This window comes from Netta rufina (genome assembly GCF_964035555.1).
Source record: "Netta rufina genome assembly, chromosome: 8".
NCBI classification, from domain to species: Eukaryota; Metazoa; Chordata; class Aves; order Anseriformes; family Anatidae; genus Netta; species Netta rufina.
The window spans coordinates 9,233,620-9,255,884 of NC_140131.1; the positions used below are offsets into that span (position 1 = coordinate 9,233,620).

Sequence of the window (22,265 nt, forward strand, 5' to 3'; positions counted from 1 at the left end):
CTGATCCAGCGTGATGCTAACCACGGGGCGGGGGGGGCACGGCTTCCCTCCCCTATGTCTCACGGCCCTCATCACCCCCCCGGCCCCGGCTCTAGCCCTCCTCCCTCCAGCGGCATCCCATCCGCTCCCGGGGATTTAATTAGGCGTTTACACCTCGGCTTGGAGTAAATGACTGGTAAGAAGAGTTAGGGGGGAGGATGGAGAGTAGGGGGGGGGGGGGGGGATGTATCAGCAGCCCCGTTTTGATTGACAGGATGGAGAACCATTGAAAATCCTGCTGGGTAGCTCCCGGGTCGCTCTGAAGCTCCTTTTAAAAATCCTTCTTCAATGCAGCCTCCCGGTAGATGGCAGCTCCGCCGGGCGCGGAGGCAGCGCGCAGGCACCGCGGGCGGCCGGGGTAGGGCGCGCCGCGCTCCCACGCGTGGCGGCGCTCCCACGCGGGCGGACAGGCTGCGCCGCCGCCGCCCCAGGTAAGACCCCCACCCCCAGGCTCCGGATGTCTTTGGGGGGGGGGGGGGAATAGGGCACGGTCGGGGGGTCTGCTCGCGAGTGGGGAGCTTTCCCGGGGGGGGGATTCCGCGGAGAAGCTCGCAGGGATGCGCGCACCGCGGAGAGGCGCAGCCAGGGCTATAGCGCGAGTCGTGTCCTCTTGCTGTCCCTTCTTAATTTTAAAATTTTTTTTGCTTTATTTGGAGTATATCGTGCTTCCTCATTTTCATTTTTTAAGACGAAACCCCGACTATCAGCCCACACGAAGCCCGCTCCGGTGCGGGTGGGGAAAGCGCAGGGGCCGCGCATCCTTTCCTTTGCCGGGCTCTGAGGGGGGAGTGCAACTTTTCCCCCCAATTTACATAATGATGTTTTAATAAGGTGAGAGCCCGCCGGCGGCAGAAACTGCCCCGAGTGGGGCCGGGTGGCTGTGGTTTGCTTTTTTTTTTTTTTTTTTTCCGGTGCCGCTGAAGTTGAGTGAGGAAGGGACCGCGTGGCAGGGCACGATTCCGGCAGCGCTAAGGGATGTTTCTACGGAAAATCATCCCCCTGCACCACCCTTTTGCAAGGTTAGATGGAAAAAAAAAAAAAAAAAAAAAAAAAGCGACGGGGACCCGCCTGCAAAGAGCTAGGGGCCCGACCCCCTCCCCGCTCTGACTTTAAGAGGTATATAAATCCCGGACCTGCGCTGTCAGGCTCGGGTGATAAATTAAGGGCTTCGCAGTCGAAACCTATTTACACCTCCATTATAGGGCTAACCAAATGGGGATCAGCATGCATATTTTTACCGCAAGAGATCTCATACATCTCCGCCAGAGTCGCCCCTCGGGCCATGGGATAACAGCTCGGGAAGGGGCGGGGGGGCGCAGCCAGCACTTGGTCGGGAAAAAAAACTCCGCGTCCCGGTGGGTGCCGGCTGCTGGGGCACCGCAAACCCGCCGGGGGGCGAGGGTGACCTCCCGGGAGGGGGGTCCCGCCTGGGGATGGGGGGGGCACGGGCTCCTTTAGGCAATGCGAAGCGCTCCGGGAAGTTTCTCCGCCGTGGGAGATGCGGTTTAAGCCCAGACCCGCCGTGACTTTCTGCTTTTATTTATTTATTTTTATTTCTTTTTTTTTTTTGGAGAAGGGGCTGGGAGCACCCTCCACCGGAGTCTTGGGGTGCCCCCAATCCCTCCAGCCCCCCGGCTTTCCCCAGCTGCTTTTTCCGTTGATTTCCAGGCGGATTCGCGGTTCGGGGGGGACACCCGCCGGTATGGGGAGGGAGCTGGGGTCAGCGCATCCCAGGTCAAATTCCCTCTGTCCCTAAGGATCTCTTCGGTCGCCGCGAGTCCGACAGCAGAAAGGGGGAAAATCCCTCGTTTTCCAGGGGAATGCGCGCACCCCGCTCCCTCTCCAAACGAAACGCGGAGCCTGGGAGCCGGGGAGGGCTCGGCCCCCAAATCCCTGTCCCATAGAGGGGGGGCTCGGCGGGATTCGGCCCCCAACACGCCTCTCCAGCCGGCCGGGCTCCGGCTGGGTCCTGCTCTCGGGTTCGTCTTCCAGAGCCAGGGGAAAAAAAAATTAAAATCTTCCCCCCACCGCCCCATCCCGTCCCCTCCGGCGGCCCCCTCCAGTTCCACTTGGTTAGCTCAAGTTTTCCATGTAAATGACAGTAATAAATATCTAATCATGTCCCGCAGCTATCGGCGGCTCGCCGAGCAGCCGGCATTAATGAGACATCCAGGGGAAGGGGGGGAAAAGAAAAAAAAAATCAGAATTGCCAAGAAAGAAAGTTTTTTCCGCTCTCCCTGAACGGTTGTTAAATGCGGAGCCGGGCGGGGGGACACGGGGAAGGGGCTCCCCGGTTCCTCCGGAGGGGTCACACCGAGGCTCGGCCCCCTCCCCTCCAATTAACCCCCTCCAATTAACCCGGCCCCCAGCCAAGCGGGGGGCGTGTGAGGGGGGTGCCCGGCCCCAGCCCCGGGGGGTTGCGTGTGCCCGTCCCTGTCCCTGTTCCCAAAAAACTGCTGGGGCCGCGAAGAGGTTCTCCTGTTTGGGGGGGTCGGGGCTAAGGCTGAAATGAACCCCTGCGAGCTGGATTTGTTCCCCTAACGCTAAACAAATGGAGTGATTACCTTCTTTCCAAACGCATCAGTCATACTACATTAAGTAGCAGAGAGCTAATTATCCCAATTAGGAGGCTGATTTATAATTAATGGCTTGGACCAAGTGATAATTGGATGTTAATGGATAACTGTTTTGTCTGAAGTAGCCTCCCGCTTCCCCGAAGGCAGGGCCGGAGGGCTTTTTCCCCCCTCTCCCTCCCTCCTCTGCTCTCACCTCTGCCGGGAGCACAAACACACGAGGGGGGAAATCTGCATGGGGTTGAGTGGGGGAACCCCAACACCCCCTGACCCAACTTTCCGAGCCCCCCCCCCAAGCGTTTTTCACCGCCTTTCCCCTTTTCGGAGCCGTGCTCCTTGGGGGGCTGCGCCTCCTCACCCCGCAGGCTGGGGGAGCCCCAGGGGTGTCCCCCTACAGGTGAGGGCCCCCCCCCCCATAAAGGGCAGGAGGGGGTCACCCCAAAGGGCTGCCCGGGACCGGGGAGGGTCACAGAGGGGATCTGCGGCTTCTCCCCTCTCCGTGTGCCTCCCTCGCTCCCGAGCAACCAAGAGCTTTTAGGGCCGAAAATTCGTGAAAGGGTAAAAGCGACTTCAGCTCCGAGCTCCCCCGTGACTGATGAGAGCTTGGATTGAATTACACCAACGCACTCAAGGCAAAAATGTCTGAAATTGGGCTGTCGAGCCGAGCCAGTCGGTGTGGCTTTCCAGCTTTCCCTGCTAATTTCACGAGATCCCGATGCCCAAATGGGATGTTCTCCTACTCGTGCAGCTCAGGGGGCTCCTGCAGAGATCTCCCCGGCTCGGGAAACCCAGCTGGTTCACCCAGCTGTGCAGATGCTGCTTCTCCCCAGCTACCTGCAGGGCTGCAGAGGCTTCCCGCTGCTCGGGGAGAAGGGCCGGGCAAGTTTGGCACAATGTAGGCGCAGGGGGAGCGAAGGCAGCGGGTTTTGTTCCTCGTGTCATGCCTTTCTCCTTTAAAAGAAAGCTTCGCTGGGAAAGAGGGGATGCTAATGAAAGGAGGCCAGAGAAAGCAGCTCCTCTCCCCTCTGTCCTCCCCACGACCGGCCCTACAAGACAAAGGTGCTGCAGGAGAGGTCCGGGACCAGGCTCTTCCGATGCGGCTACCTGCTGGTTTTGCTGCTGCAGCAATAGGTAAGCCCTTCAGAAAGAAGTAGCCCGTGTTTTCTAAGACAGCACTTAAATTATTCGGTCTGAGGTTTCTCAGAGGCGTCCCAAAATTCAGCTCAGATTGGAAATGCTTCTGGCGAGGTAGTGACAGATGTCACCTGGGTTTGAGCCTTTTCAAAAGGTTCGGCACTGATGTCCAGTGCCCATGTCAGAATGGAAACATTTACAGTTATCTCACCTCTTTTGCCAAAAATCATTAAGCAGGAGAAATGCTGAAGAGCAAGGATACAATAAAACCCCACTTCACCAATCTGACTCAGCTACTGATAAACTAACCTGCTTCTGGGAAACATCCACTGCCACATGCTTGTTGCACAGCATGGAGAACTGTGAAACACAGCTAAATGCCCAGAAATTAATTCATGGGGCACCAGGGTTAGGCAAGATCCTCAGGTCTTGTTCCTCCAGTCCAAAAACTGCTGGAATTGATTTTTTTTTATTATTATTTATTTTTATTTTTTTTTTAACATTGACTCCATTGGGTTTGGGATCAGGCCCGTGATTTACGATTTCTAAAGCATGCCTGGCACAGCCGAGGCTCCTGGAAAGGAGAAGGTCACCGAGGGAGGGATGGGAGCTGGAGCGGGGCTGGCAGGGACCCGCGGTTCTGCCAGCGGTGGTGAGCGGGTGTTTGCAGCCAGGAGCTGTGGGTGGGCCACAGCACGAGCGTGGCTCATTCCTGGTAGCTGCTGGCACAGCTCTCCTGGGAGAGGTTGCATAGAGCGAGTGCTGACTTGGGAAACGCTGCTTCAAACCATCCAGATGACAAAACATAAAGTATTTTTAGGGAGAAAAGAGTGCTTGGGAACTCCACTAGGGTCCTCTGGGAAGGGGAAGCCAGGTGAGCTGATGGGGTTTGGAGGGGAAAAAATGCTCCTGCAAAGGGAGCTTCAGAAATCAGATGTGTGCAGCTCCTTGATGCCAACCAGCTGCGTGAGTGTGCTGCAGGGCTGTGCATCTCCCTGCAAAACCAAGCACTGAGCTGCTCTGCCCGTCTTACAGCTCCTTAAGGCTCAGATCACCTGCTGGTGGCCAAAACATCTTGCTTATCTTGGCAAGGGTGTTTAATTCTGTATATCTATCCAAATGCTTACAGGAAAGGCAGCATCGCATGCACCCATGGTCCTGCCCAGCTGCTGGCTCCAATTCCTGGCCCACTTTTAGGGGGACAAAAGTCTTCTTCCAGCCCCTTGTAAAAGTCACAGAGCACAAATAGTTGTTTTTTTGTTTGTTTGTTTGTTTTTTAAAGTGGTAGGAGGGAAATTAGTGTTATCCCTTGTAACAAAGGAAAAGTCAAATCTTTGGTCTTATTCTTTTAAGGTATTAAAAGTTCTCCACAGTTTTATGATTTGCTGGAGCTGCCTTTTAGGATTTATTCCTTTTCTTTTTCACTTGCCTGTCATTTTGCCTTATCGCTGATCTGAGTCTGAGCAGAAGGAACTGCCACCATGTATTTTGTGAGTGTAGTTTTCAGAGCCCTGCAAACGCCACCCGCAGGGGCAGAGCCCACCGTACCTGCAGAAGCGGCCAAGGTTCAGGCTTTCAGCTCCTGTTCCCTACAGAATTAGCTCCTTCTTTCGATCTCTTCAAAATCAGCTTCAAGCCAAATTGTGCTTGGTGTCATAGCCTTACAGCTTTTCAGCTAAGCAGCTGAAAAAGCACCCAGAAGTGTCATTTTTGTGCCAAGGGAGGCAAGCTCCAATGCTGTGGCACAAACTGCTGCGTGTCACAGAGGTGTGTTCCTCTCTTCTCCCATCCCTGACTGCTCTCAGGTTAGCACCCAGAGCTCATGGCTCACTTGACGAATTGGGAGGGGTGGAGAAATTGCCCTCCTGCCCTGCCTGCCCCTTCCTTGTGCCAGAAGCTGCTGCCCAGAGGAAGAGTGGAAGGGAACCAACGTGTGTCCCCACCTCAGCCCAACATCCCCGTATTGGTCACATCACGGGTAGAAACCTCCAGGACATTGCTGCATCTTCCAGGGGCATCAGAGATTCCCCCAAACCCTGCCACTGACCCAAAGGTGTTCCTTCAGGCCACTCAATTTGACCTTGCAAGTGATCTGCAGCCAAATACGCTGCAGAAAACTGTCTGGGGGGCAGAGAGCAAGGCAAGAGCCGCCTCTTGTGCTGCCCTGAAGGGCAGGGCTTGGGATTTCTGGGACCTCTCCTGTTGTCCACTTTGGAAAATTCTCTTTGCCAGCACTAAGGCGAATGAGCTGATGTTTCTCAAGCAAAGCCATTTTCACTACAGCAAAAGGAAGGGCTGAGCCAGAAAAACCACATACAAATACAACTAAGCCAGAAACATGCTTGTTTTGGAAAGGGTGAGGGGAAAAGTACTTTTTTTTCCCCTTCATATAAGCAGCCAAGTTAAACACTTTAAGCCGTTTGTGAAGTCAGTAGTTTGATCGCTTTCAAGCACTTCAAGGCTACTCCACGTGTGGGATTTGGGGAGATGCAGCCGGGGCAGGGCTGTCGGAGCCTGGCTGCGGCACAATGCTGCCTTCCACAGCCACGGACACAACACAGGCAGAGCTGGGCTCTGAGTGCTCCTGCTCCTCGGGGCTGGGCTGGGCTGCGGGCTCAGCTTTCCACTGTGATGTTAGTTGTAAGAAATCTGCCTAAAAATGTGTGCTTTATTCTTTTTTTTTTTTTTTTTCTCTTCTGTTGACTGAGCTGGAAGCAGACCAAGATCCTGAAACTAGACCTGAAGTGATGTTCAGATTAAGAGCTTTTCTTATTTACCCAGGAAAATGTTTCTGCTTCAACACAAATTATAAAATCGCTTATTGAGGGTTGAATGCTGCTCTGAGGGAGTTTTCTCCTGAGTCGATCTGCACGTACTGATCGTCACCTGTAAATTACAGCAAGTGAGAGATCCAGCACCACAGTGATGCTTGGTGATGCCAGTCCTGGCCCTATGCTGCAAATCACCGGGCTCCAGGTCTTAAAAATTGTGCCTGCCAAAAGCAATGTCAGTGAGGGTGTCTTAATTCTATTTATTTTATTTTATTTTATTTTATTTTATTTTGGGCTGTCCTTCAAAGTGCACCTCCGCTGACACAGACGCTGGAAACTCTTTTGCCAGGAACTGTCGAATCAATCACTTGGTGCTGTTATCTGGGGCTCTGGGGAGTGGGGAAAGGCAGTTTCACAAAAGCCTTAAATAAAAATCACAGCGACTGCCAGCCAGACCCTGCTACCCCAGCCGCTGGCATCCTGGTGCCCAAGCTGGTAGAGACAGGCAATGAAGCTTCCCCCACCCCAAAAGGGTACTCCAAGGTTTTTTTCTTAAAACTTACACCCCCCTCAGATCCCCTTGTACTTCTGCTGCAAACAAACAAGCGCTGCAAATGCAGTTGCTGTACTCTTCAGCATCAGAGCTCTAAAAAAAAGAGAATTATTTGACAAGAACTGCTCTTAAACTGCACTATTTCCAGTTTCGACTGCTAGCAATCTTCTTGGTTTTCAGCAGAAAAAAAGATATTTTTCATTTTAAAGGCCAGAGGAAGGTCCAGCTGGCTTGTTGCTGAAGTGGGGTGGAACAGTGATAACAAGGTCGGTCATCGTAGCCAAATGTGAGCTCTGAGGATTTGTGTAATAACTCAGGTTTTGCTTTTGGTGGGTTGCAACTTGTTCAAATAGACCAGGCATAATTAAGATCTCACTCTGCCCTAAGAAATTAACTGCCTTTAGGTCCAGGAATGTGCACAGGTGTAAAAATACTGCAGGTAGATTAGAAACGGGGAATCGATTTTTAGGAACTGTTCTCAATTCCTTTATTCCGGCCACGAGAAGAGCCCTCCAGAAGGCTGTTTTTCTGGTGCGTGTTGCTCCCAGACTTTGATGTCTGAATGAGAAAATATGATGTGTTGCAGTACTTGAAGTTATTTATATTTCACCCACTACAAAGGTGAGATTGCCGAAAGTCTAAGGAAACAATCTCACGTGAGGAACAAAAGAGATTTATAGCATGCTGGTTATTATCTTACACGACTTTGGACTTTTATATACCTTAAAGATTTAGGGACATAAGAAAAATAAGATTGAAGAAAACCTCTTGCAAGGATCATTTATTCAGCACCCCCTAGGTATGTAATTCATTTAGTACCAAATACATATAAACCCTCTGTCTGTGCATAGATGGAGCCTCTTTACTTGGCTGTCAGATAAGCAGGGATGGATTCGTTATCCATCTTGCTGATCTGAAGCTTTTCTGAACCAGGACTCAGAGCATGAAATCACACCACAGAACAGCCCTAGGAGCAGGGGAATGTTTTGTTGTGATTTTATTTTTGACGAGGCTTATTGCCAGCAGTGGTAACGGGGACAGTGTCAGCACAAACAGTTTTCTGTCCCTCCCTGCTAATAGTGACCAGATTCCTACACTCGGCACAGAGAAACGCAAGCAATGATTTGCACCGACCGAGCAGGCACTGCCTGCACTGTGCCGGGCTGGAGGACTGCAACTTTGCTTTTAATGTGCCGGGGCTTCTCCAATTTTTCTGTCACCTGCAGGACTCCAAATGCCAAGGCACAGTTCACGCGTGAGTGCTGGGTTTTCTTCCACTTTTTATTTCCCCTGATGCTTTTCCCGTTGCCAAGCTGTGTCTTGCTTCCAGGTGCAGACCTGACATGGTGCAGAGCTCTTCCAAAACCTGCGTGCATCTCTGGCTCGTCTCTTTTCATCAGAAATGAACTATGGCATTGAAATTCACTTCTACCAATGAGCTGTCAAAATCTGGATGTTACTTGTTTAGTACAGCTTATTTTCTACCCCAAACACCCTCCCCTTCCAACCCTCCCCAGTTTTCAGAAACATGTAATGAAACAACAAAGTAACAAAAGCAGGCTCTGACAAGCTATCCCTGACTCCTCCAAGAAAAAGAATAGTTTTCCTTTTAACTTCATAGGTATTATTGCCCCATTTTTAATGGTGGCATCTGAGCATCCCATATAGGTCAGTGACTTTAGACTCAGTACTATTTTGAGTTTGGGATGATTTGGTATTGGGAGGAGCCAGTTGCAGGGAAAAGAGAAAATGGTCCAAAGCCCCTGCAAAGCATCAGATCATACACCCAGCCTCAAATTCATTTCACTCCATGGCATATGCTTGTGTATGGAAAGTATGGCAAGTGTCTTGTCCTTGGCATTTTCTACTCTTACCTGGGAAAAATGGCCAGAATAAACACTTGAAGAAAATTCCTCAGTTTCAACCAGGGAGGGGAAAAAGGGGGGCACGTGCATTTATTCCAGGATAACACGCGGAACAAAACCACTGTCTTGGTTTAAAATTGTTTCCCTCCAGAGCAGCGCTGCTGTGGATGTCCTCGCCCAGGACGGCTCACCGTGGGGATGAACTCTGTGGCCAGCACAGTGACACCTTGGTTTACAGGCTGCAGGGATCAATACATTTCTCCCCTAATGAGTTTTGTCAGTTCTGTATTTTTGTTAAATGCCTTGTGCCGGCTGGCGTGTGAAGCCTGATGCTGACTGACGGCATTTTGTTGGGAGGGGGGTTAAAGGGTGAAATGCAGAGAGCAGTGAGCAGAAAACATCACCCATCTCAGATTTTTGGGTGCAGTTAATACAGCTCTAGGTCTTTTTATTTTCTTTCTTTTATTTTTTTTCCCTGTAGAGTGTAAAATGCAAGGTACTTTGCAGAAAAGTTCAATATTATATTTTTAAAAAATGTTTTATTGTACTCAGACCTGTTTGAATTACATGCATACAGAAACACAAGCCACCAGGAATAGGAGTTTTCATCTGGCAAGGAAACATGTGGCATTCCCCTCATTTCTCTACAGGAACGTGAGGTTTTGGGGGTTGCTTTTGGGGAGAGATGGGTGGGAGCAGTGCTGCAGCTGGAGAAACGCAGCTCTGCTCCGGGATAACAGGGTTTCCATCCCCGGCTGCTATATGTGCACATCGTTTTGCATCAAATTAAGCATTATAAATGAATAAAGAGGGGTCTGTGGGGAGGTAGGAGCTATAGGTGAAATTTGGGACTGGGGTGGTGATACTGGGCTCGAGAAGGCGAGGAGCAGGGATCTCGCAGCCTGGTGCTGCTGCACGCAGGTGGCTGCGCTCATCCTGCTCCTGGCCGCGGCTGCTCTGAGGCCCTCCAGCCACCCAGAGACATAAAAGATGCATTTGCAGATTTCGAAAATTAAAACCATCTATACAGCCAGTGGGGAGGGATCAGCTTATTTGGTTGCTTAATGAAATATAAAGATTATTTTAACCAGTGTAAGCACTATTCGACAGCTTGTGAAACACAGCGGTGGCTTGATGAATGGCTTTCTCCATTAAAAAAAATTGCTGCATGATGTCTTTTAAATATTTAATTTATTGGGGTTGGAGTGTGCTTGGAGCTGACAGTTAAGCAGGAGCTGTTTGCTGTCTCAGTTAACTTTGCCTATTAGGTTGAATGGTCTCGCTCAGTAAATGCAAGATATCTTCTTTTCCCCCGTTTTTATACAAAACCTGTGGTGATTTTTGTGCTGCACAAGTGGCTGGGAAGCTCTGCACCACAGCATGCCAGACTGTTATCATGAAGGCTGTGATGCATATGGATTGCTCATGAGCCCATTGTTATCATTTTATTTATTTTAACTTTTTTTTTAATTCATGCGCTTTCTCCTAGGCCACTCAGAAGAGTTTGTTCAAGCACATGTGTACACACACGAGTGTTTTTAATGGTCAAATAACCTGAAATCTCCCTGGAACGAGTGTTTCAGTGGAAGCCTGGGCTCCAGGCACATCACTGGACTGGGTGTTATAGGGATATTCGCCTCCTCTCCCTGTTTGTTCTTCCCTGAATGTGCCAGGTTGGTGAAAAATAAGAGCATGCAAGGGGATTAGGAAATAAACAGGCATTTCTGTGAGATGGGGAGCCAAAGACACTTGGCCTCCCATGTCTCTCTTAGCCAGGCTGAGCCCTGGTGTGGATTCTTTGGTGTCTGCTAGGGACTGAGCTCTGGCAGCAGCCCAGGGCACTTAACAGGCTGTGTGTCCTCACATGGCTGCACAAAAAATGAGGGAGCTCCTCCACCCTGAGGGCCAAACCTGGCAAAACTGCATCAGACACCTCTAGCAGTATCCGTGGTGGGACCTGCAGTGAGCTTCAGCCTGGCCTCCCTCCTCCAGGTGATGGGACATGTCTTCTGGTGGCCACACTGACAGCACGTGTCACTAGGACACGTTTTTGTTCCTTAGTACATGCCACAATTCTGGCATTGCTTACATCTTCCTTTAGCTCGGCTAGAGCAGAGCAATGGCATCCTCATGCATGGTCAGCATCCAAACCAAAAGCACCCATTGTCACTCTGACTCAGCTCAGAACAGCTTTGGCTTTCTCTTCCACTGGAATGAATAAAGCTTCAGTAAGTGTAGATGAAGGTTGAACAAATTATTTTATTTGGGGATGTTTTTGCTTTTCCTAAAAATAATCTTGGGTAAAATTTTGTAATAAAATATCTTGAAAATCAATTAAAAATTAATTGCTGGGATATGATAAAGAAGATGAGATTTTTTTCTCCCAATTTTTACAACTAGCTAGAAAATACATGTCAGACCCCTTTAAATACATTTTTCAATAAATCAGCTATTGATATTAAAACTATCTGTACGCATTTTTAAGTAGGAGGTAGCTTTTTGCTTATACCCTTATACTGGATATCATAGGAAAGGCTGGAACTGGTAAGATTCTCCTTGGGGCACAGGGATGTGCCTGGCATCACGCAGAGTGAAGTAGGAGGTAGGTGCTGGATAGCCACAGTGAGGCTGGATGGTAGATTACCAAATTACCAGCTTTTAATTACTGCAGCTTCTTGGAGAAGACAATACCAAAAGCTTGGGTTACATCATCCCCCAGTTAAAAGGAAACATCCTAGAGGAACAAGAGCCACCCCAGAGCTGTCAGGGCATTGGAACAAGACCCCTCCCTATGGCTTCCCACCTCTGCTTCTGGGCACCACAACTTTGAGGTACTTGAAAGGGTGAAGGCAGAAGATGCCTGAGGTCATTGCTAGAACATACAGCACAGACTTCAGTTCTTTTCCCAGGAGCTACAGCTTGGTCTCTGGATGTTAAACAAGTTTACTCTGTGTCCATATGTCCTACATCAAGGTTTTGGGGGAGATTATGGGAAATTGGAGCAATGGAGATAGTGGGACCAGTGATTGTGCAGTCCCAGAGGCTCACTATCATTTGTGTCCATTCCTCCTCCTTCACTGAGGGTCAATCCTTCATGGTAAAAATCCTCTACATGCAAAATGAAGGCCTCTAGGCATGAGTATGAGATTAAAGAGTCCCCACTACTGAAAAAAAAAAATACAACATATAACAGCTAGATACAAAATTTTGCTGTTTAATGCATCGGGTTCCTCTAAAAATCATGGGAGTCAAGCCGCCTTCCTCCAATGATCAAATGATCAATGACCAAAACTGTTTCCTACGAGGTCACCTAGATATTCTGTCTGCTTTCCTAAAACTAGTGCAGCTGGACCTGTTTCTCTGAATGGCCATTCTTTGCACTGACTTTCCAGATGATGACTTACTGGTTTAAGTGGAGTTTTTGGAATTTTCTTTTGTGGCAAATGTTTCACAACATCCTTTCTAATGTCTTATGAACCACAGAAATGGCATCCTGGAGGCCCTCGGTCATTTATAACACGGGTGAATGAAGCATCACTCAGCTTTTGGGATCAATATTAGCTCAGTTTTACAGACGGTCTGTAAGGAAAAACAGCTTGAAGTTTCATGCAGAGCCCACTGTAGAAACAAACAAAAAAAAATTAGTTGTTTTGTTTGTTTGTTTTCCAAATAATTTCTTTGCTATTGAGCTATGAGACTTCAGTATTTATTGCAAACCTTAATTCCCTCTTTAGCAATAACGCCTTTGTCCCTATTAAGCTACAGATTTGTTTTACTTTACGTTATGAGTTTTCCCCTATCATTTGGGCTTTGTTATGAAGACCCTTAAGAAGCATGGATGTAAATAAATGGCATGAGTGGGTTCAGATAAAAAAAGAAAAGAGTTTGACATCAGAGCAATGGCAATATTGAACAGCTCACTGTATGCAATGATAGGAACAAAACCCTAGCTAGTTCTGGGATGAAGGTAAGTCAGTACATTAAAAGGAATGACAATATTATGTCTTTTATTATGATATGCATGTAACAACCCTGAAAAATCCCTTCCCATTTTTTGTTCAGCATGTCGTGTATCCATACAGTCAGATGCCAGCCTCTAAGCTTGGAAGCCAGACTGCTGTCTTTAACGCGTTAGGTCTACAGGAGCTTTTTTGATTCCTGCCCCAGAACCTGCTGGAGCTGCGAGGCTGGAAACGAGCCTTGCACACAGCAGCTGAAGTTTCATCTCTGCATCTCCAAGGCTCTGCTGAGACACCGGGGCACTGGAGTAGCGTGTCCCTCAGCACCTCTCTCCTCTGTCCACTGTTTTCCAGGTTGATGTCGCCATGCAGCACTATGGAGTGAATGGTTACTCCCTGCACGCCATGAACTCGCTGAGCGCCATGTACAACCTCCACCAGCAGGCAGCCCAGCAAGCCCAGCACGCCCCCGACTACCGGCCCTCCGTGCACGCCCTCACCTTGGCAGAGAGGCTGGCTGGTAAGAACAACTCATGGCTTTTGGGGAAAAAAAAAATGAGAAGGGAGTGAGAAGGAATTCAGCCTCACTATGTGGGGTCAAAAAGAGAGAATAAAATGACATTGATAACTGTTTTATCAGGGGAACAACAAATACCAGAAAGATTGACTTTGCTCTTAGGAAATAACAGCATAATGGATATGAGCACGCTGTGAAGCAGATTTCTCCACTGAGGGGCTCAGGCCATCCCCTAACAGCCATCTTATGCCATCCCAGAATTGTTTGCTCTTCCACGTTGGTCCTTCTTGCAGCTACTTTTCATTTGTCATCTTACTAAACCTTCTTTCTCTCTGGAAGATAACCTTCATTTGCATCTCCTCTGGGTCTCACCTTGACCTACTTCTTCCAGGGGATCCCACTCAGCTTGGGTGATGCTCGAAGGTCCTGCTGGCTCCCTGTCAGCTGTTCTTGTGTTTTACCTTCCATAAAAGAGATTTTTTAGTCTCAAAGAAAGTCACATGTGGCTTTACCCGGAGGCTGTTATTCACACAGTATTGTTGCCAGTGCAATGTCAGGGCAGAAGCTGCTGCTCCACAGCATCTGATCTGTTTGGCTGTGTTTGACCATGGGTGTAACAGCACTGCGTTCCCTACCGTCATTAAAAGGAAGTGCAAAGTCCATGTAGTTTTTTATGATTTGGTAGAGGGATTTGTTTAAATGGAGAGCTGAAAATATTTGGTATGGTAGGGCAAATATATCTACATTTCTTCGTACCACAGAATCACCAGATCTGGCTGAGATCATCAAAGTCTTCTGCAGTGCAAATGGTCAGCAGCTGTCACATCACCCAGGTCAGGGCTAGGATGCGGTGTAGTAGACCAGACCTGACAACAGGAGAGATGCAGAAACAGTGCATTAGTACCCTGAAGCTAAAGTAAAAAAGGTGCAATGGATGCGATTTGTGAAACCTTCCCAGAGTGGACACATTTTCCCTGACTGTCTAATAATTTCTCGCCTGCTCTAAGCAAGCTTTCTAGCTGTCTGATATTTAAGGAAAAAAAAAAAAAAATAGGTGGAGTGACTCCTTTCAGCCTAGAATAGGTGAAAGAATTAATCTATCCAGACAAATTTAGCAGGCTAAATTTAAGAGACATAGGTTTAAGGTAAGGTGAGGAAGTAGAAGTTCCAGGACAGTCCTCTGAAGTGAGCAGTATACAAAGGCAAGGTGTCTGTTTGGATCACTGAACGACTGCTGACTCCCAAATCTTCATGCCATTAGTGTTTCTTTATCCATCTGTTGAAGAAGGAGTGAACACCTTACAAGGTTCCTCAAACCATTTACTGTGGCTTGTGGGAGCTCTGGGGGGCTGTAGGGCAGGGCTGGGAGTCGCTGTCCTCATCAAAAGGGATCCCAAGTGGGATCAAGGAGACCTAGACTCTAATCCTGGCTCTGCCACTGGGGTGCAGACTGATGACAGGTGGACACTTTGCTTGTCCTGATAATCCACCTCCCCCTGCCCTCACCCTTTCAGCACATAGGCTGTCAGAGGGGAGATGATGATCCCAAACTCTACTATGTGCCTTGCAGACCTTGCGTCTCAAGGTGCCCCTTTCCTAGACACAAAATTTTTGTAATCACTTGTATCTGTTACACTAGAGCATGGAGGTCTTAATGTTTTTTGACCCTAACTAGGGTAAAAGAAGAGGGAGATTTTCTTTAAAAAAAATACAATAAAAAGATTAAAAACTCTTCTCGTATTGTTGACTGGGAGATTCAATCAGTTTTCTGACCTCTTATCTTTAAAATTAATACCCCACCTGGAAGCCTTTCTGAATTAAATCCCATAGTCCCCTTTTCTGCTTCTTTTTGGTGGGAAAGGCATTACATACCTACAAGCTGGTTCCTTTGCAGCTGCTTCACATTCTGTTACTTCTGAATATCTTTCAGTGCAGGGTTATAGATCTCATTTGCCTTCCAGGGACAGTCAGAATAAAGCAGCGCAAAAGCGAACGACCTTAAGTCAGAAAACAGAGGTTTCTGATTGTAACTGCAAGGCCTCACCTGCAATTTATATTCTCCTTCTTGCACAAAGCCTGAAAACATAGTTAAAACATTAAAATAATTGCTGGTTAGCTCTCGTTGGAGTGGCCAAACTTAATGCATGAGCTGCCGCCTCTGGGGAACTGGTAGGTCTAACCTCTACTCTCAAAATTCAGGAATATTGCAGCCTCCAGGTAGGGTGTTAAACCAACGTCCTTTCTCCTTATTTCTTGTACTTGAAACAAAATGTTAGCTTTGAAAAGCATTTCAGGGTAGCTTTGGTTTCTGCTCCTGGAAGGTTCCTGCTCCCAGCCTGGCTGCACGGTGCGCTGTGTCTCAGCGTGTGAAGGACTCCGCTGCTGCCTCCAAAGCAGCAGCTATTACCAGGGGTTTAACTCCCCCAAGAGCCCCGATACCTTGAACACAAAGGTCTCTTGTATGCAACCAAGGCTGTATTGTATTTGGCCGAAGACCTTTAGCCCGATCACGTCTTTTCCAGGTTGCCAAAACCACACTGCTTTGGCCGTAGCCCAGAAGGGCGCTACAACTGCTGACCTAGAATGGAACAGCTGGAAGTTTGGAAGAGGAATGCTCGAGCGGTGCAGAGCTGATTTGCTATGCTCGTTAGCTGACATATTTGGAACCCAGCTCTGTGGTTCTGGGACTGGCGGCCTGGCAGCAGGTTTTGTTTTATTGTTTACATTCATGCCACGATGCTCGTGACAAAAGCGCAAAGAAACAGCAGCAAGAGCCTTCATCTGGCTCCACACATTGATAATGCTGATTTTTCTTCCTGTTAGGTTGTTTTCTAGTGTGTTTATCCCTCCCTTCTACTGGAAGTCACATTCTTAACCAAATTAAAAATGATACCAGACACTGCTAAAGCTCTTTCTGCGTTTTCCTCTTTGAGAGCAAACATCTCGCCAGACTGAGTATTTCATTCCAACACTGTAGTACAACATGTCCCAGCTTGCATAATAAAGGGATTTTTTTTTTCATTTTAAAATAGCTTATTTTCATTGATTTAAGATCTTTCTACTCCCACTAACTGTTGTGCAATAATAACGCCTGCGGTAAAATAATAAGCCCTTAAATGTGGGCCTCAGATTTTCCCCAGTCTGAATTTCTTCTCTGCCCTCAATTTTGCAAGCGGGGTTTGCAAAGTCAGACCCTCTGAGCAGCATCTCTATTGAGAAGGGCTCAGCGCATGAGCTCTGGGCTTGCAATCAGTGGAGCTGGGTTTGGTTCCTGGCTGCTTTTTCCACCCCAGATGCTGGAGAGTGTCTGTGCTCAGTAAAGCACATGCTTTCAGGCTAAACACATAAGCTCATGAGCTTAAGTGCTTTCCTGAACTGGAGCCCAGAACTGCTCTCCAATATCATGGCTTGAAGACTACGGCAAGCTACATACAAGACACTAAAGAAGGGCCAGCTCAGCCTGGTTTCTGGGAAGATGCATGCCTCCTAATGCAGCTGCAGCCAACAAAATAGGCTCAGGGCATCTCTATTTGAACTGCATGGCTTCTTCCCACTGATGAGCACACCACATCATGGCAGCATTGAAGCCTACCAGAGCTCTGCCCATGGCTTCAAGGAGAATATCACACACAGTGTTGGGCTCTTCTCATTACAACAGTGAATCTTCTCTCCTTGTTCTTAATTATGTTTATTAATGAAAGAGCCTTGTGCAGTTTATGACACAGTGAGGTCTGCACGTATGCGTGTCCTGCCCCACTGACACTGGAGCAGGTTGGCTCACTTCAACCAAATTTAGCATAGGAGTTTCAACAGTTCCCACATCTGTCTTAGGGTTTCTCACTCCAGAATAAGCTTTCTAGCCAGAAATTTTACCTCCTCAGACATCTCAACTAATCAGCAAAATGCATACATGTGTTTTATTAAATCTAGAGCCCATGAGAACACTATTTTGTAGGTTCAGGTTCATTTGGTATTAGCAAGTGCTTTATTCGACTGTTAGCATACAAATTCCAATAATTAAATTGGCCACTTTTCTTGTCTTCCAACGGCTGTACATTTCAAGACATCATTTTGGAGGCACGTTATGGATCCCAGCACCGCAAACAAAGGCGAAGTCGCACAGCCTTCACTGCGCAGCAACTGGAGGCACTGGAGAAGACCTTCCAGAAGACTCACTATCCAGATGTAGTGATGAGAGAGCGGCTGGCTATGTGCACAAATCTACCTGAAGCTAGAGTCCAGGTACAGCTATTTTGTGGGTTTGTGAGTGGGGACTAATTCATTTAATTAATTAATGAATAACCCCCAGAGGGTTGACCTTCTCTCTCAATTTTTCAAGATTCTTCTAGTGTAATGAAGGATTTGAGGGGAGATAAAGTTGTCAAAGAGGTTGTCAAAGAGGACAGGAAAAACAACAGCCATAAATGAGAAAGGGAAAAAAAAAGAGAGAGAGAGAAAGAAAAGAAAAGAAAAACCAACCCCTAAACCATTCATCTGAAGTCTCACATATGCTAAAGAAATTCTGAATCCACAAGCATATTTTTTAAATTTAGGATTGTCTGAAGTGTACACTGGTTTTCATTTGTTCTTTCACATTTCTTTGGGGGAAATTTTAGAAACATCAACAGAAGTCTACTTATTTATTTATTTGCAAGGCTTTTCTGGCTTTCTCAGAGGAGCAAAAACCCAAGTAATTCCAGCTGCTCTTTTCCACCACTGTCAATAATTGTAACATCTCAGGCCAAGGTCTGATTTTTTTTAATTTGTTTTTAGTTCCAACTAATGCAACCTGCTGGTAGGGAGGTTCTTGCATTGTTGGGCTCTAAAACACTAAATAACAAGCTTCTCAATGTTAAATGGATAAGTAGTGTAAAACAAACAAACAAACAATTATTTTATATAAATGTCAATATATTTTGACCTTCATTTAACCAACTAAACAACGCTAAGGATATTTGCAAATATGCTTTTTCCATGTCTACTGATTTTAGTTAAAAAATATGGATTCTCCCTCCCCTTCCTTAGATTTGGTTCCAAGATATCAGCCTATGCCTGTCATGACTTATAATTATAATGACTTACTTTGACTTTTCCTTCCATAGTTTTGGTGCAGTTAAAATTATTTTAGAATTTTTGTTTTTATTTTAGAAATTAACATTTAGAGCACAGTACTGTAAGCCAATGCAGTATTGTCATACTCAACTATAAGACGTTCTGTTTGGACACAACAACCTGAACAATTTAGACAAAACAAAACAGTGATGTGGCTTAGAGAATAAATATAAAGACTGATTTAATATATGTGTGTATATATTGTGCTATTTGTAGAAGCACTAATAGAAGGTAGAGCTCTAAGATCCAGCGAAGTGGAATGATCTTTGGGCACAATGGGCATGCAGTACCTCAGTGCTTTGGGGTCCCCCGAAGCTCCCCAGCTGAATGATGTTACTTTTGGCACTATGTGTGATTTTCACCATTTTTCTCCCATGCTGTTTGTGGCATTGAAGGTTTGGTTCAAGAACCGGAGGGCCAAATTCCGGAAGAAGCAGCGTAGCCTGCAGAAGGAGCAGCTGCAGAAGCAGAAGGACTGTGAAGGGAGCCACAACGAGGGGAAGACAGAGCCACCCGTGCTGGAGACCCAGGCCACAACGCCAGACACTGAGAAGACCCAGAGCCTCCCCAGCGAGGTAAGCACGGACCTCAACCTCACCCTGTCGGAGCAGTCGGCCAGCGAGTCAGCACCCGAGGACCAGACCGACAGAGAGGAGGAGTTTAAGAGCACTTTGGATGAGGCTAAAGTGGACAAGAGCCCTGGTGTGGACGGCAAGGCTTTGAACTGCAAGAGAGCGAGCCCGAAAGCAGGTGAGGGGATGAATCTTGATGGTGATTGGGGTCTGGACTTGATGTTTCCAAGGGAGATGCAGGTGGTTGGGTATAGCCCCTTATTCCCTATTGTGTGAATGCTTTCAGGTAGGTTGCTCAGATTTGTATTTTTGTCCCTGACACTAATTGGGGCCCATAGAGGGCATGATGTCCATTGAAGCAGGAGTGCAGAAAGGGCAAAAGCTTTCTGCTCAGATTAGAGCTTGGGAGAACAGTGCCCATTAGCAGTGGCAAAGCCACAGAAAAGAGGTCAACCACATTTTCTAGGGAATAAGATGCCCGGTGTGGATCAGACACGTCTTAGCTTTTCTGAGCTAACACAATCCTTCTCTTTTGCACTCTTGGTGTAAGAGAGAAGACTGTGCTGCAGTGCAGATCATCACCTGCACCCAGCCTGTAGAAATAACCCCCATCCCCTCTGCCTCCTGCTACAGAGTCTCCCATCAGCGCGACTGTGACGCCTTCATCCAGCAGTGGCCTGGCTCAGACTCACTCCTACTCCTCCTCACCCCTGAGCCTCTTCCGCCTGCAGGAGCAATTCCGCCAGCACATGGCAGCCACCAACAACTTGGTCCATTACTCCTCCTTCGAAATGGGGACACCGTCCGCCATGCCCTACTTGGGCATGAACGTCAACATGGCTCCTCTGAGCTCCCTGCACTGTCAGTCGTACTACCAGTCACTCTCCCACGCTCAGCAGGTCTGGTCCTCGCCCATCCTGCAGGCCTCCAGCTCACTCCCAAGCCTAAACAGTAAAACGACGAGCATTGAGAACCTACGGCTCCGGGCAAAGCAGCACGCGGCGTCCCTTGGGCTTGACACCCTCCCCAACTGAGCCACCATCGCCCGCGAGACGACGCACCAAAGGCTGGCACTAAAAGTGTCACTCCTTGACCCCCTGCCCACCCTCATCTCCTCCTGGAGTAAGGTGCTCCCTTTCAGGGAAAACTTTGCATTTGCTAACGTCTTACTAGCACCGTGCTTGCGTCAGACATTGCTACCGGCCTGGTCTTTGCTAAATATTTAACGAGGAAGGGGGAGAGGAGGTGTTTAGGCAGATGAACTGTCCCTCTGGACTGCCATGAGTTAAGCCTGTCACGTTCAGAAAAAGCCCCCCCTCTTCATCCCTGCGATAATGTGCCAACTGTGTTATATACACCCTTTTTTTGTTGTTGTTCTTGAGTTCTTTGGGAAAACAAAGAGTCATGCTTTGTCTTGTACATAGTTTATGATGTTGAAAGCACCCATCACCTGTGTGTTACTGTCAGTGTTACAGAACTGTGACCTCTTTTGTTTTTATTCCCCTTTTTTTCTCAGTTTTAGTAGCTAGTATCAGAGTTATAAATCAGCCATCCTCCCGACCTCAGGTCGCAGCTAGTTGCTCTTCTTGGGTCAGTGTCCTAAAGAAAAGATTTGCAAAAGAAAAATGATTTTACATTTCACCACTCCACTTCTCTCTTCTCTGCTAAAACCAATTCTGTAATGGCCAGGAAATGATGCAAAGGTGAATTTCCTGCTTAAGCACTTCTGAAAAGGCAAGCGTTTTTCCTTTAATTTTTAATGGCACTTGTTCAAAGACAGAGGACAAAATGCTGCTGGCTAGGGAGAAAAGCAAAATCCAAATTCACAGGATTATTTTTTACTTGATTGTCTCCTCTTTGATCTTCGGTGAAGTGTAAAGTCCTCTGTTTACAAATTATGGGGTTTTCTTTCTGGAGAGCATTTTGGTCTAGCTTTGACAATAGAGAATAATAAAAACTTTGTATGAACGCCCACTGTGTTCATACACCATGAATTATATGGTTCTTTGACAAAACCATGATTAATGCAAGCTGTGCCTAGAAAAATGCTCCGATCACCAAACTCTACCCTCAAGCCCTGCAGCTTCAGAACCTGGTTAGCAAGTGAAAATGTAGCAAGTGAAAAATATCTGAAATGCTGGAGGCAAAGCAGTTGATAAGCAGGGGCTTTGTATTCTCTGGTGCTGGGGAGGAATAGGTAAACTTGCCAGAACAAGGTTTGCAAGTAACCAAAATTCACCGACTACAGAGTGATTTCAGTCAACAGCATGGGTCTTGTTTTACTGGAATAAGGTTTCATTTCAGGAATCAATCCAGAGTGGTTTTCCTTGTTGAGAAGCAATGTTTCTGCCGATCTAAATTACTTTTTTTTTTTTTCCAAGCCAATCCAAATTATTACATTTTTTTCTCAAGCCAAATAAATCCTTTGAACCCACTGCACTGAGCAAAGGAAGGAAGAAATTCACATCTAATCTGATATTGCCTAGGACCAACAATCCAGACCGGCTCTGTGGCAGGTGCTAGGTTTGAATCCAAAGGGTGTCAGCCGGATCTGCCACTAATGAACAGCAGAGCTGGGCTAATTTGCTGCAGACGATCATCTGGTCCATACTTGATTTAAAGAAGTGTAGATGCAGCATGTGCATAGCCTACAGCCCCTCTTGCTCCTGCCTTGCTTCATACCAATGCAGAAGCCACGGGTCAAATTACCTCTTTAAACACGGGGAGGAAAGAGTGTTTTTCAGCTCTACTAATGCCTCTTGAAAAAGCATGTAAATCCTGTAAATTGAGACGTAAGAATAGCCAAGTTTGGTGGGAAATGAGGGTTTTATCCCTCATAAAGCCGTAGCAAGAGCAGAGCTCTGGAGGGGCAGTTCCTTGACCACACCAGATTCCAAAGAAAATGGAACATCTTCCTTAAATAGTTCTGTTCTGCCAATACTCTAGTTTTGGGGTTTTCTCTCCTGCTTTAGTTTTCCTGACTTTGTCAGATCAGGTCCCGTGACCAGCAGAATTCTTTGCTTTGCCAAAACCAAATGTATTTGTAGGAAGTAGATTTTTGGCTGCCACTTTCAAAGGACTCCGACTAAATTAAAACCTCCAAAGCACATTTACTGTCTCCAAAAAGATCCTTTGAACATCCCAGCTTTCACTTCTGTAGCAGTGGGTGC

The 22,265-nt window shown here is 47.4% G+C and overlaps 1 protein-coding gene across 1 annotated transcript; it reads left to right on the forward strand.

The window, feature by feature from the left end:
• Window positions 1-327: 327 nt before the first annotated feature.
• On the forward strand, window positions 328-20,129 carry DMBX1 (diencephalon/mesencephalon homeobox 1; the record flags this gene model as incomplete). The annotated part of the gene is given in 6 exon segments (XM_084291292.1): window positions 328-436; window positions 439-470; window positions 13,249-13,414; window positions 17,475-17,653; window positions 18,919-19,273; window positions 19,729-20,129. Coding segments are annotated over 6 exon segments (1,242 nt in total).
• Window positions 20,130-22,265: the final 2,136 nt, after the last annotated feature.